General features: G+C 41.6%; 1 protein-coding gene across 6 annotated transcripts in view; it reads right to left on the bottom strand.

Annotated features, from left to right (window-relative positions):
• The window catches only part of lmo1 (LIM domain only 1), a 41,386-nt gene that overhangs the window by 7,712 nt on the left and 17,179 nt on the right, over positions 1-16,495 (bottom strand). For all 6 annotated transcript variants that reach the window (XM_038808116.1, XM_038808121.1, XM_038808117.1 and 3 more), the window contains one exon: positions 10,686-10,899. In XM_038808116.1, the coding sequence (XP_038664044.1) occupies positions 10,686-10,899 (214 nt within the window). The remainder of the gene's footprint in view (positions 1-10,685; positions 10,900-16,495) is intronic.

Here is a 16,495-nt window from a genome sequence, read left to right on the forward strand (position 1 = left end):
TAATTTTATGAAAGCAAATTGGGAATGTAGACGTTAGATGTCTGCTAATGTACCTGTTTCTATATTAATTTTTTAAGGAAATTAGATTGCTTCGGTTTCAAAATCTGGGACTAATGACTACTTCTCAAATTACTGGAAACCAGCGAGGAAAGTGAAAGGCATGTTTTAATTGGTAGCTATGCTCGTAAATTAACTGAAAAATTAGAAGGGAATTAAAACGTTACCACAGTGAAGATGCAATAATTTATTTTTAGTCGGATTCCTGCAAAAAGAAACCTACAGGTGAAAGATGCAGGTATTAAAATGCTGCAAAATAGGGCAAGACACCTCTTCTCTACTGGCAATTACACCCACTTCCTCTCCTCCTCTCTCCCCCCTCACCCCCCCCCCCACCCCATTCCCACTACACCCACTGTGATGATATGCATCACTGTAAATACACAAGGGGTTAATGTAAATGCACGCAGACTAGATAGACCTTAGAGGGAGCAGAGACATGACAGACATTCAACCAATAGGCCAGTAAGATATGACATGACCAATGGGCATTCAAGACACAGAGGTGACACTACTACAGGGGGGCATTACACCAACCCATATACAAGGACACAGCCCACATGATCTTCCTCTTTCCAGTGGCGACACTTAGTGAGCGCACACGGTTGATTGAACACATCTCACACACACCACGTGGATTGTAGCAGACTGGTTCGTCAGTCTGAGTAGTTATAGCAGGATTAACAGGAGTGTCGAATCCAAGTAGGAGAATTGTTAACAGTTTAATAAATGTGTTAAAGCTATCTCCAAGTCTGAACCTTCCTTTGTCAGAGTGCAGATCAAGGAAGCAGCTTATGCTACATCAAGAGCATAAAACAACCACTTCCTGCCCCCCCCCCCCCCCCCCCCCCCCCCACTACCCACTTCCTCCCCCCTCCACTAAAACTAGTCAGTCTGCAGATAGCTTCAAGGATCAGTCACTGGCTTCTAATATAGTAAAAAGTAATGTCAGTATATGCAACATACATATTATTGGAGATTTATTAGCAGCAGGACAGTTGCTCCAACCCAAGAGTGCACTTCAGATCCTGGGCAACCATTTGCAGAGGTGGCAATGAACACTCCAGGTTCCAAAACTGTAGCAGCCTCCGACATTATGGCAGCACACCCATGAGGTTGAGCACTTAATAGATATCACATTTAGACATGGTCACTCAACAGCTTAAAGGGATCACAAGTAGAGGGTTTGGGCATGTAATGCACAAATTCTCTCCTGATGTGGTGCATTGCCTCCCTAGTGCCAGGGTCAAGGATGTCACCAGTGGCTGCAGAGCACGAGTGTGTATGTGTGCGTGCGTATGCGCACGCTTGTGCGCAGGGGGGGAGGGGAAGGAAAAGAGAAAGAGTGGTGGGTGTGACAGCTAGTTGTCAAGTTCCAAACATTGGAACCAGCACGTAAATAGACCTGGGACAGTTTCTTGTAGGCGGTTTTGCTAGCACTATTGGGGAAGGTTTAAACTAATGTGTGTGGGAACCAAGAACTTCAAAGAGGATTACCCAAGGTGCACAGCATACTGGGAGGGTGCATTAGAAGGAATGGCAAGTTAATAGGTGGGATCAGAGTAAGGGGAAAAAGTAATAGTCTAAATAAGTGTCATTGTGCACCAGTGTGGTAAATAAGATTAGTAAGTTACAGGTACAGATTGCAATATGGAAATGTGATCCATAGGATCTATATAGGACAGAAGGAGGCCATTCAGCCCATAAGTCTGCACCGACCCTCCGAGCACCCTACCTAGACCCACTCCCTTGCCCCAGCCCCGAATCCCCACCAAATGTGCACATCTCTGGAAGACAGGAGGAAACCCATACAGACACGGAGAATGTGCAACCTCCACAGAGAGTCACCCAGGGCCTGAATTGAACCCAGGTCCCTGGCGCTGAGAGACAGCAGTGCTAACCACTGTCATCCATGTTGGGGCTGAGAGAAGAGACCTGGCTCTGTAAATATTCCTGGATACAAGGTGAACAGGAAAGTAGAAGTTGCATTGATAAGAGACAATTGCAAGAAAGAGGGTGAAAAGGGTCAAGGATGTAATCTATTCAGCAAGAGCTATGGAACCAAAATAAAAGTGGGGTTACATTGCTCTGTGTCCATAGGCCAACCTTTAGTGAGGAAGTGGTAGAGGAACAAATTTGCACATAAATTATTTTGCACAGAAATTGTAAGAGGTGCAAAAAGTATAGGGAGGGACTTTAATTATCTGAACATGGATTGGGAGTATGCAAAGGTCAGAGGGTAATCAGGAAAATGTTCTACAGCAGCATATTTTCAGTCCCAATAAGAGAGAGGTAGCACTGGTAGATCTGGGAATGAGGTGTGCCAAGTGGCATAATGCCAGTATGAAATGAAATGAAAATCGCTTATTGTCACGAGTAGGCTTCAATGCAGTTACTGTGAAAAGCCCCTAGTCGCCACATTCCGGCACCTGTTCAGGGAGGCTGTTACGGGAATCGAACCGTGCTGCTGGCCTGCCTTGGTCTGCTTTCAAAGCCAGTGATTTAGCCCTGTGCTAAACAGCCCCGAATGAGGCTGTGGCATAAGATTTAGGCTGATCATGGATTAAAGACAGCAATCTAGATCAAGAATAACGGGTGAAAACCAACTTCCAATGAGGCAAAAACACAGTACAAATTTGGCTGGAAAAAAGAGTTGCTGAACAATGGACTTGAAAAAGGTGTTCTTTCCCCCTCAGGCAGTCAAAACCAATCAAATCCAGCCAGAAAAGAAGGGGGATGAACTGGCAGTCAACATAAGTGAATGCCAAAATCTTCTATAGGCCTATAAATAGGGAGTAGGCCAATTAGGGTAAAGGATTTATGCATGGAGGCAGAGTGCACAGCGTTGCATCCACCTTTACCAGGCCTTGCTAGTATTTCAGGCACTAGAAGGGTTTTAAATTGATGAGATATTGGATAGGCTGTCTGTGGACCAAAGGCAGGCAACTAGGACCAGATGAAATGCATCCAAGGATGCAGAGAAGTGTCTGGAAATTGCAGTGGCACTGATCACGATTTTCCAGTTTTCCTTTAACTCAGGAGTGTAGCCCGAGGACTGGAGAATTCAAATGTTATACCTAGTTTGAAAATGGATGCAAAGAAAAATTCAGCAACCATAGGCCAGTCAGTTTAATTCCAGTGTGAGGAAATGGTTAGGAAGCGATTTGGAACAAAATGAAGAATCACATGGACAAACATTGGTTAAAGAAAGCCGGCATGGATTTCTAAAGGAAAAACAAAACATTTAACTAACTTGGGTTTTAAGAGGTAACAGAGGAAATGGATCAGAGCAGTGCTGTTCATGGGGTGTACACTGACTTCTGAAAGGTATTTGATAGTGCCAGGCTTGCCAGAAAAGTTAGAGATCGTGGAATAAAAGGGAAAATAGCAACATTGATATGGAATTGGCAGAGTGGCAGAACAGTAGGGGTTAATGGATGTTTCGGTCTGGAAGAAGGGCTGCAGTGGAGTTCACTAGGGGTTTGTGTTGGGACCTTTTGAGGTATATTCGTGACCTAAATCTGGTTTTAGCACACTACTAAATCGCTGGCTTTTAAAGCAGACCAACGCAGGCCAGCAGGATGGTTCAGTTCCTGTACCAGCTTCCCCGAACAGGTGCTGGAATGTGGCGACTAGGGGCTTTTCACAGTAACTTAATTGAAGACTTCATTGAAGCCTACTTGTGACAATAAGCGATTTTCATTTCATTTCAAATGATCACAAGATATAGGAGCAGAATTAGGCCATTTGCCCCATCTGCTCCGCCATTCTATCATGGCTGAAACGTTCTTCATCCGTTCCCTGCAATGCTACAGACCAAGAGCTGGATGAAGAAATCAGCCTGAGGATCTCCTCCCGAGAACACAGGACCTAGGAGAAGGAATAGACAATTTAGTCTCCCGAGCCTAAACATCTTCAATGTGATCATGGCTGATCCCATCATGGCCTCAAACTCCACTGTGCTGCCCATTCTCCATAACCCTTCAATCCATTACCAATTAAAAACCTGTCTGACTCCGTAAATCTACTCCCCTGTCCCTGCATCCACCGCACTGGGGTAGTGAATTCCAGATTCACAACCTTTTGGGGAAGTAGTTTCGCGCCAAATCGGTTTGCTGCTACTTATTCTAGATTATGACCTCTCTGGAATGCCCCGCAAGAGGAAGCATCTGCTCCACATCTACTTTATCCATTATCTTTTAGCATCGTGTATACCTCAATTTGATCTCCTTTCATTCTTCTAAACTCAAAAGAGTGTAGGTCTAAATCAGGGGTGGGCAAACTTTTCCGTGCAAGGGCCACATTCAGAAATTCACAATTTTAAAGGGCCGCATAGTATATTAAGTAAAATAATTACTTCACCCGGTTATGATTCTGGGCGCCTCATATAGAACATAGAACAGTACAGCACAGACCCTTCGGCCCTCGATGTTGTGCCGAGCAATGATCACCCTACTCAAGTCAATATATCCACCCTATACCAGTAAGTAACCTTTTAAAAATAAAAAAATAAAACAAATTTTTTTTTTATGACTTGATCTTGGTGGGCTGCATAAAGACCTTTGGCGGGCCGCAGTTTGCCCACCCCTGGTCTAAATTGTTCAATCTCTCCTCATATGACAACCCCTCATCTGTGGAATCAATCTAGTGAACCTCCTCTGAACCACCTCAAGATGCCACTACATCTTTCCTCAAATAAAGGGGACCAAAAACTTGTGCACAATACTCCAGGTATATAGCACACAATGAGTTTGTGGATGATATGAAGCTTGGAAGCATTGTGAAAAGCGTGATGAGGAGAGTGTAGAACTTCAAAAAAGATATCAAGAAGTTGGTAGAATGGACAGATACATGTTTAATGTGGAAAAATGTGACGATTCATTTTTATAGGAGGAATGTAAAATAAGAGAACAATTTGAAAAAAGGGTGCAGGAGCAGAAGAACCTGGGTGCATATATGTACAAGTCATTGAAAGTGGCAGAACAGGTGGAATGAATAGTTTAATAAGGAGGTTCTGTAAAAGAAACATTTCAGCTCAGTATCGCATCCAGGTTTGGCTGCAAAGATTGGAATGTGCTAGTTCCAGGGTTGAGTAGCTCTGGTTTAGACTGGAGAAGTTAGGTGGCTGTGGGGAGATTGAGAAAAATCGTGGCAGAATAGATAGATAGAAATGGTTCCCATTGGTGAAAGGATAGACAATGAGGGGGCACAAATATAACAATATTTTGCATTATCAGCAAAATAAGTGATGACTGATTAAGGTCTGGAACACACAGCAGTGTGTGGGGTTGGAAGTAGGTTCAATTGAAGCATAAAGAAACTGCATGGTTATCAGAAAAGGGAGAATGTGCAGTGATATGGGAAGGCACGAATAGGGAATTGATTATTCGGAGAGCCAATGCAGGCATGGGCTGAATGGCCTCCTGTGCCCAACAATTGCGATTTTGAATGGACCCCGTACCCCGTGGGACCATTCAATTCACAATTGCTTACATTTTTTTCTGCAACGAAGAAGAAAACAGCATACAGCGAATCAGCTTTTCCACAAAGTTATCCAAAGTCAGTCACTTCCCTTTCAGAAACTTCCTGGAAATAAAGCAGGTTTGTCCGTTGGACCTGAGAATTTTAAAAAGGAAGACATGCCAACCTCGAAGGCAGAAAAACTGACAGCTGCAGGAAAACATTATGGATGTGGGGTTTACACCAAGTTGTGGCATTGGACGTGCAATGTGGTGTAAAGCAAGTCAGCTTAAATTAAATATAGTTTCAGGGTTAGATGCATTTCAAGACCATTGTACAGACTGGAGCTTGTTGCATCATCCATCTGCTAAAACCATGAGGTCATGGAAACACATTTAAGGAAGGCTTTTTGAAAGCTTCAAGAAAAATCCCAGTACACTGCAATTTCTTCCTTTAAACAAAATGCACGAGGACTATTTGTGCTCAGTTACAGCCAGCAGACTGATTGAAGGTTTGCAATAATGCTGGAAACATTGCTGCCCCTTATTTCCACACATCTGTTGGCCCTACTAAGTGGTGTGTGCGCTTTAGCCAGTTACTCTGACAACCTTGTTCATTACAGTAAAGCAAATTGTAACCAGCCAAATTACAGAGCGACTGCACACAAAAGCAACATTTCACTTTGTAGTAGAACACCAGATTCCTAAACCCCAGCAAGCCCAATGTGGTGACACACCGCCAAGCCATTTCAATGGTAATAGAGGCCCTCAAGTGTCAGCAACTAACCTTCATTAGCGTGAAACTCGAGTCTAAACAAGTTGCAGTTTAATCTTGTAGTTTCAGGTTCTACTTTTCTGCCTCACGTTTGTTCATATAAACAAAACGGTTACAATCACATTCAGCTTTGCCCTCCTGCTGATCCTGACAGATTTTGACAATCTCCAATTGTTGCTTCTGGATGTCTTCCAACTGATCAAATGGAGATGATTGGACATTGCCAATTCAAACAAATAAAGAAAAAAAAGTTAGGAGCTGACAGCTAGTATTACAGGAGGTGATGGCACCTCAGTGGATGGAAGAGCAGTCAGAATTAGTGCCCAAAGATTTCTACAAGTCAACTATTGTTCTCTAGCCAATGAATAAAAGCCACAGCTAGATTATGCAGAAACTCAGTTAAACTGCAGCAGTGGCACGCATGTTGGACACTGCCTCCTCCAATAAACGCAAGGGGCAAATTTAAATAGTTAAAGCAAAAGGCAGCATAGCTGTAGCAGGAAAAAAGTGATGGTTTATTTTTTGGATAGCCGTCATGAGACCAGTGTAGAACATGGGCGGAAAGAATAGGGGTGGAAAGAATCGCTGTATGCCCAAAGCCATACTTCATTCCTTTAAACACATCCAACACTGCCACAGAAAAAGGCTGCAAATCCTGAGCAGCAAGCTGCTGGCCCAATGGGGGATGTACTCGAGACCTCTTGAGAGTTGTATTCAGTATTATTCCAGAGGTTGGGGAAAGATTTCCGATTCAAACCAGCTGCTTCATATGATCCAAGTGTTGAACAGCAGCTACAATAAGTGTTCAATTATTTTAACTGCACTTTCAAACGAGTCAACATAAGAATCTAAACAGTGTACATAGAAACCAATCTTCATCAGTCAGCTCAACTGTACACAGGTTTTACCCTCCTGCAACAAAAAAAGGGGACTATTTTGAATGCCACTGACCATGTACTGTATTGGTCAGTACACATCAAGCCGTGTTGCAGGGATGTGAGCAGACAATTTAGGGCAACAGTTCAGTGAAGTGGTAAGGGAAACCAGTCAAACCAAAACGCCAGCTGCTTTCGGATTGAAATTTATTGAACAGTAGGAAATTCTGTGCACCATTTTATGTATATTCTTTGTATTCAACATTCAGAAACCCTCCAAAATGACTTGGAGCCTTGCGCTCAAATGCGCCACATTTTCATGTGGTTATGTTGGGTAACCTGCAAAAAGAAAAATGTCGGGGGCAGCACATTGGAGCAGTGGTTAGCACTGCTGTCTCAGCACCGAGGTCCCAGGTTCGATCCTGGCTCTGGGTCACTGTGTGGAGTTTGCACATTCTCCCCATGTTGGCATGGGTTTCACTCCCACAATGCAAAGATGTGCAAGAGTAGGTAGATTGGCCTGCTAAATTGCCCCTTAAAATTGGAAAAAAAATGAATTGAGCACTCTAAATTTATAAACGAAAAGAAAGAAAGCTGTCAGGCAAGCTGCAAACTATGGACCCCATATTCTGGTGGACTGCTAGAGGAGATATCATATTGTTGATTTTTTAAATTAGTTTAAATGAGTAGAACTGGTTTAATGATGAGTCTAGGAAGGGCGCAAGCAACGACATCCCATTAGCGGCCCCATCCTCACCATTGCATCATATATAGACTTGCATCATCTCAGGACATCTTTCTTCACAGCCAATTAATTACTTTTGTGAACTGGAGTCACAGTTATAATGTAGGGAAAATACCAGTTAATCTGTTTTTGTGATGCTGACTGAAGGATTAACATTGACCAGGATACGATCAATCACCACCCACCCTCTCCCTTTCACCAAAACAGTGCCACGGGATCTTTTGCATCCACCCAAGACAGCAAGTTGGATCTCAGTTTAATAACGGTCTGAAAGCACGCACCTCCAATAGTGTGGCACTCGCTCTGTAGTGCACTGGAGAATCAGCCTTGATTTAGGTTCTAGAGTGCGACTTGAACCCACAACATAGAGGTGAATGCTACCAACTGGGCCATGGCTGACAATGATGCCAGTCAGCACCAGCTTCTAGGCCTTACTACAGTTTTTGTTATACTCGACAGGTTTGCAAAAATCTTCAGTCAAAAGATTGTCTGGGCAATAATTTTAAAAATATACTTCCAGTTCATATTTTTTAAAATCACAATTGTGCCAAATGTCAATTGCCTTTTGAAATCTGTTATGGGTTGGCCCATGCTAGCACTCCCAATGTTGTATCCAGTACAATTATGACCTCTACACAAAATGTGCCAAAGATGGCACCCAAGCCAATTATTTTATGGCCCAAATACATTGAAGCAAAGTTCTAAGGAACAAAGGATATATATTGGAAGACTTAAAATTACTTTAAGCTGGAGCATTTCAACTATTAAAGACTAAACAGAATTATTTATCCTTGCATTTTGCATCAACATGCATACAATTGCTAAATGGCGAAAAGACATGAATCAGAGACAAAGTGGATTACACCCATTGTTACACGCCAAAGAAATTTTACTCGCTATTTAGGAGACTAAAGTATACAATTTAGTCCGGAGACAATTTAGTCCGGAGACACTTTTCACGATTTGTGCTTCCACTTTCTCAACATATTGCAGCTTTTTGTTCGCAATACTAATGCATCAGGATTAGAGTAAAAGATAATAGAATAGAATGCAATTTCCCATCCTTCTAACTCTGAAGTTACTTATCCCACTCCCTATCAAAGCAGCAAGCTTGCACCCAGGCCTTGGGTGCCTGTATTTGAAAATGCTTATCCACCAACTCATTTTAAAATTCAAATAGGATCATTCCACAACTTAAACTCCAAGTCCCGGTGTCATTTAGTAAAACTGCACTTGCCCTTCAAATGTATCCTTCCCAAGGGGTGTCCAGAATTGTGCAATATTCCAGATGTGGTCTGACCAAGGCTTTAGAATAGAAGAAACATACTTGGCATTCTAACATTCCATTAATTATTTTTGCACCCTGTGCACTAATTGTGTGATATGAACATGGAGCAAATGCTCTTGCTCCCCAGAGTTTAATTGCTCTTGCTCCCCAGAGTTTAATTTCTCGCCATTTAGAAAACATTTTATCTTTCTTCAGTTACAAAGTGCCTCATTTTCAGAGGTTGCTGGAAAGCCATTTGAGTGAACTGCTGCCTACGACAAAGTACTGGCTTCTATAGTTGCAGTTCTTTCATATTATAAAAAAAAAGGTCAGCTTCATTCAATTTGCACATTGCTTTATTGAAGTTTAATAGATTTAGGATTGATCAAGCCAGATATTTTTCAGGATGAAAGATGGACAAAATGGCAGGCAACAAGCATCACTTTCCTTTCCCACTTCAAGTCCGGAGACCCTAATAGCGGACTAAAAAGTGTTGCAGTTATTTCTTGGGTGCAGAGAAAAAGCTAACTATAAATATAAAAAGTTTCTGGGAAAAAATAAAGTGAGCCTTGGTCCTATAATAAAGGAGAGAGTAGAGAATTGATAGTAAATAGGATACAAACAACATCCCAGAAGTGGCTATAAACCAGGAAATGGAAGGGAAGGATGAACTCAGCACAATTGAAATGCTGAGTAAATTGTTGGAGTTAGAGTGACCGGATCCTGATTGACTGCATTCTAGGGTCCAAGGCGTCTGGTGAGATTGTTGATGCATTGTGTTTAATTTTTCAAAACTCCCTAGCTTTGAGGAATGTAATGTGGGTAATTATGAAATTGTCCATATTGGGCAGAAAGATCATCTAAATGGCGAGAGATTGCAGAGCAGGGAGATGGAGGAATCCAGGTGCATGAATCACAAAAAGGCTAGTATGCAGATTCAGTGAGTAATTAGGAAAGAATTAGAATGTTATCATTTGAGAGGGGAATTTAATAGTAAAAGTTATGCCACAGTTGTATAGGGCAAAAGTGAGACCACAGTACTGTGTACAGTATTGGTCTCAGGATGCAAGTGCATTGGAAGCAAGACTCATGAGACAAACACCTGGGAGTAGGCCGTTTGTCTCAAGAGGAAGGGTTAGATCGGCTAGGCTACACAGATGTGGAGGGGATGTTTCCTTTAAGGGGTCGCTGTTTAAAAATAAGCAGTTTCCCATGTAAAACAAGAGACGAGGCAAAATATTTTCAGAGGGTTGAGTGTCTTTTATCCTGAAAAGGTGGAGTCTTTGAATATTGGGTGGATAGATCTTTGGTATGCAAAGGGGTGAAAGGTTATCAGGAGTATGCAGAGTGCAGATGGAGTTCACGATCAGATCAGCCACGATCTGGCTAACAGGCGAAGCAGGACGGTTCTGTGCTCCTCGAAATCTCCATGTACCGAATCTTTCAAGAGGCATTTACAAATCTGCATTAACATCCTATTTATTATTTTTAATCTACTTATATTTACCTTAAATAGTCTCTACGACAGAGAATTAAGTTTGCTTTTGTGTAGAGTGTAGATCCGACTTCTCCAAGACGGCAGTCACAACAGGCACATTTTAGACAGTCTTCATGCCAATATTTGTCCAGCGCCTTGAGCAGGTAACGATCCTTGATCTTGCGGTTGCAGCCAGCACAGCCTTTCTGCTTTCCTTTTGGCTGTACAGAAAGCATTGGTACACCTACAATTCAAGAGGAATTTTTAGTTAGAAAGATTTGAGTTCCCCCCCCCCCCCCCGACTCCGAAGTTTTATTAGACAATATCAGAAGGAAGTTTACTCAGTGAATGTAGATTGAGGCGATGAAATCTAGACGTTGAGGTCTAAGGATAGTCCTAAAAAGTTCAACGTACACAAAGTGTTACCAAGAACAGTCTTTCACAACCGTGAGCTGTTCATCCATCTCACAACACCACTATATTAAAATATTCCATTCCCTATGCAAATAGAAAGATTTGCATAGGACCTTTCATGACCATTGGATGGCACAAACACAAGTGCTTTGTTGGTTATAAGCAAAGCAGGAATTGCGGTCAGCAATTTGCAAACAGCAAGGTCCCACAAACATGACAAGTGACCAGGTTAACAGTTTGGGAGATAAACACTCCACACCTCTTCATAATAATGTCGGATTTGAGCTCCACCAGAGGCAGCAAGCGAGTCCTCATTTTTACATCTCACCCAAAAGGTGGATCCTTATACAGAATTGCCTCAGTACCACAGTGAAGCATCTGTAAGTCTTTGTGGGCCTTGAACCCACAACTGACCAACTGAGAGAAAGCACTAGCTGACAAACTGCCAGGTGGCAGAGAAGTTCAGAATTGCAGTAATGCAAGCGAGATCGGGCAAAGTACCTGACTTTTGAGGGGGCTGGAAGATGAGATGCACTGCTTCTGCCCTCTGCCAACATCATTGTGGAGTGCAAGAGGCAATTGCTCCTCTGCTTGATTTCATGCACAATTGCAGAGATCCTCGTGCTACCCAAGCACACAATTGGGAATAAAAGCCAAAATAGATATACCATTTTTATGTATTGAATGTACAGTTATAAATTGATCTTTTGTACAATTGAAGTTAAATGTTAAAAAAGGCCAAAAAAGTTGCCTTTTGGAGAGCCATCCATATAGTTTTGGAAATTACTTCAGAAAACTTGTATTCCTCAAACTATTTGCACAAAAAGAGAAGAGAGAATCTCTAGTTTACTGCTGAAATCTGAAATTTACTGCTGACTGTAAAACAGAATCCATTTTTACATTTATGCTGCTCATGATCTAATGAAGTTCCACATGGCAAAATAGATCTTTGGAAGCGTAATGTTGAATTGGAAATTAAACTACATACCAGGACTTTTTCCACTACAATTGTGCAAATTACATTCAAGAGTCAGAGACATGCTTCCACAAGGTCATTGGGTTTTGCCAGATTATCCCAAGAACAAACATACCTCCTGTGCCCTTTGTAGCCAAGTTCAACTCTGGAAATGTTTCATCTCAAGTCTTTGGGGTATTATTTAAAAAAAACAACTTAGATTTAGCAGGTCAGCTACAACATTGAAAACATAAAAATAGGAGATCATTCATCTCTGAACCTGCTGGGCCATCTAATAAGACCATGGCTAATCTACTTCAACCCACTTTCTGCATTATCCCAATACCTCAAGACTCCCTTGGGCATTAAAATCTAGGTGCTCTCAATCTTGAATGTAGTCAATGACCAAGTATTCACAGCCCTCTGGGGAAAATGCCAAGATTCACAGTCCCCAGGGAAGACAATGGTCACCTTGGTGCCAAATGGTCAGCACCGTCTGTGCCTTAGTTCTAACCTCACCAACCAGGGCAAGCAACTTCCCAGCATCTATCCTGTCAAGTCCCTTTCGGAATTGGTGTGTTTCAATTAAATCCTCCCTCACTCCTGTAAACTCCATGGAATATAGACAGAGCTTACTCACTCTTGGAGAGGATGACCTTTGTATTATTAATAAATAAATGAAATACTTGGGGAAAAAAGTTAGGAAGGTAGGAAAAGGTGGTGGAGTAGCTCTGTTAATCAAGGATTACATTCAACAGTAATGAGATGGCCTTGGCCAAGAGCAAGATGTACAGTTTGTGTAATATTAGAGGCCAATATGCCCTCTAACATTAGGCATCATGGTATACATCATGGACAGGGTATACCAGAGGAAATATGGGTTCATGAGGCGAAGTTACCACAATAATAATAGGTAACTTTACACAAAGATTTTGCAAATGTAGCCCAAGTTTGGAACAATGGCGGAATGTTTTCAGGACAATATCCTGGAGCAGCACGTTCAAGCCAGACAGGGAGCAGGTTATTCTGGGCCTGGTAATGAGTGATGAAACATGATTAATCATCCTCTAGGCACTTTTGCAAGGGAGAAATGTTTGCGTTATAAACCTGAATGAAGTACAACGGTATGAAAGCGGATCTAAAATGAACTGTGAAACTAGGTTAAAAAAGTTAGGACAGAGATGCAGAGGTGCTATTTTAATGGTGAAATTTAATAACTGATTTCTCAGTTAGAAAGACCAAGAAGTATGCTTCACCCATGAGTTTTAAGGGTAGTATCAAATTGAAAGAAACTGTACAATCTGCAAAGATTAGTGGCATGTCAGAATGGTCAAATTAAAAACCTAAGAATGATTTAAAAGGGAGGAATAGGAGTAGGGGAAGCTAGAAAGGAATGCAAAAGCAATATAGTTTCCACAAGTATTTAAATAAGAGTTGATTCAAGCTCTTGTTGCCCCTCTAGAACTTGGGGAATGGAAATACAAGCGTGTCCATCTTCATTTGTAGAGGACTTGAAAATCGCCCCACGAACTTAAAAAAAGTAGGAAAAGGTGCTGGGAAAACTGTTGGACCCAAAGGTTGACAAGTCCCTGCAACCAGATGGCCTGCATCCGAGGATCTTAAAAAGAAATGGCAGTAGAGATTGTGGACACATTTGTAGATACTTTGGTTAGAACTTCCAAAATGCCCAGTGGATTGGTGAATAGCTAATTTAAAAACATTCAGTCACAAAATGGAGACTGACCAGTTAGCCCAACATCTGAGAGAGAAATTGCTAGAATCCATAATGGTTATAGCAAGATGCTTAGAAAAATGAATTTGGAATTTGATCAGTTAGTGTCATTGGGAAACACTTTAATCAATTGGTGTTTAAATAAAGTTGGATAAAGGGAAACCTCTAGATGTGTTGCATTTGATAAGGTGCCACACAGTTACTGCACAAGGTGCAACATCTTAGCTAATGCTAACAGGAAGCAGAGTGTAGGGACAAATGGGTCTTTTTCATGTTGCCAAGCTGAAACTGGGCCACACGCATCAGTGCTGGGCCTCGACAACTTGCATCAATTTAGATGAAAGTGCCAAATATATAGTAACTACATTTTCCAATGACTTCAAGATAGTAGTTGTCGTGAGGTAGAGGAATCTGCAGTGGTTCAAGATGATCAGTGGCCGAAACGTTTACTGATGCTCTCATCTACAACTTGGTTATAGATGGAAATGGAAATCGCTTATTGTCACAAGTAGGCTTCAAATGACGTTACTGTGAAAAGCCCCTAGTCGCCACATTCCGGCACCTGTTCAGGGAGGCTGGTACGGGAATTGAACCCTGCTGCTGGCCTGCCTTGGTCTGCTTTAAAAGCCAGCAAAATTATTTAAGCACGAGGGTTAGAAATTCAGAGGTTAACAATTTTAGCAAACTGAATGCGGCAATCACGAAAGAGTGCCTTAGACACTGCCACAACTACATGCAAGATAAAATCCAGGGTGCTTCCACAGCAGCCATTTGAAACCTGCACAGGATATTAATGCCTTTCCATGTACATTTCTTCACTCAAGTAGACGGAGGAAAAACAGTGAGGCAAGACTTGCACAAATTGCTAAGCTGCTTGAACTCTCAGCTAGTGAGCAGAACAAGCTTTCAGATTCACTTAGCTCAATTGATGCAATTTATCTTCATATCAAGATACAAAATAAACATATCATGCTTCCCCACATCAATGGGTTGTCTTGCTTGATAAAGGCTTCTTGCTATTCTCCAGCACTCCCAAGATTCTCTCAGCAAGACTTATTCCCCCAGGCATTCCCCGAAGCCTTCTGCCTCGGTAGCTTCTTCACATTCCACCTCAAGATCAAAAAGGCTTTCCAACATCATAAAAAAGGTGCTTTTCCCTCCGCCTGATTAACTAGACAAGTTAATGAATTACTTGTCGCATCTTTGGGGAAATTGAAAAAATATCCCCATTCATCATATTAAGTATTGTCGACCACGTCGCTTTTATTTGAAATTTATTGCCATGGTAATATTTTTCAATCTTTCGACTTTTTCCATAACGCGATCAACATTAAAATTTTGTTTCTAGAGACATGTAGTTTAAATTCAGTTTTAAAGGGCAGGGAGAGCATTAGTTGTGGGTTTAACTAAGGGGGCTGAAAATTGCAGGTGAGTCACATTTATACTTGTACATCGATACGCAACTAGTTTCATCTAAATTCTCATTCACAAGTGTAAAGTTGCTCCATCCACATTCAGAGCCTAACTTACATTAAATCCAATTAAGACAGCTATATGTTTTAATCAGATGCTCGGAATACCTTCTACCCAGAAGTTTTTGGTTAAATAGATAACATGAACAGTCCAGTTCACCATAAATGTAATTATATAATCAGTTTAGCACAGCCAGAGACTTTGGAGACTCACCCCTTCTATTTCCTCATCTGTCCCTCTGGGGAAAAGTTTTTTTTTTTTTTTTTAAATCCTTTCTGCCATGGAGAGGCAACAAGAAAACAAAACCAGGAGGGAGGTTTCTCTAATGAGCAGGGTATCATCTCCAATCCATTGCCAGCATGACTTCCCACAGCTCTTTGGCATGGAGAGGATATTTACCTCATTTAGGGTATGGTTTCAGAAAAGGTCTCCATTTAAGAATAGGAATAATTTGGAAGGCCGAGATTCTTTGGAATTCTCTATCGCATTGAATATATTCAATGCGCCGACAGAGTTTTGATTTACAAAGGGAAGGAGGATGGAGTTGAGGCCGTGATCAGATGAGCCATAATCTTATTGGCTGGCAGAACAGGCTCACCTACTCATGATGCCTTCAAATTTGCACCAATCCAGAGTGTTAATGGCATTTCAAGGAGCTGGCAGACTCGATGGATAGTTATTGTCCAGTTTTAGAAAACAACTGGATTCAGACAAAGCTGACCATCTAAAGCAGTGATGATTCTAAAACAAAATTAGATTAAGCTCCGAAATGTGTTCTTATTCAGACTGGGGTATACAGCGCTCCATCTTTGGAAGAGTTTGCTTCGACGAGGGGAACATTTCTTCTATAGTACTCGGTTGTGGGGTCCTAAATTCAATTACTGGCTATGTTAATTTACATGCAAGACTCAAAATTACTGAATATTCTAGGGTAAATTCATAGTTACCACTCACAGCGTTAAATGCTTCCAAGTTGTGTCTGAACACCCCTCAATCCATTGACTCAAACTGCAGGATTCCTGGCATTGATGTGTGGTACTAGAAGACTATCGATCTTCAAAAATAAGCACTTGGGAAGCACAATTCATTGCTACATCGTTTCGGAGCAGCATTTTTCTGATTGCTACATCATTGTAAGCGGCTTCTCAATTAGGTGAAGAACTGGCCCAAGTTAGATATTTAAAATCTACCCATTCCCAGATGATTAATCCCACGTTAAATTCTTCTATGGCTGGCTTCAAGAAAGCAAGTTACACAAGAGGCAGC

This window comes from Scyliorhinus canicula, chromosome 9 (genome assembly GCF_902713615.1).
Source record: "Scyliorhinus canicula chromosome 9, sScyCan1.1, whole genome shotgun sequence".
Classification (NCBI taxonomy): Eukaryota; Metazoa; Chordata; class Chondrichthyes; order Carcharhiniformes; family Scyliorhinidae; genus Scyliorhinus; species Scyliorhinus canicula.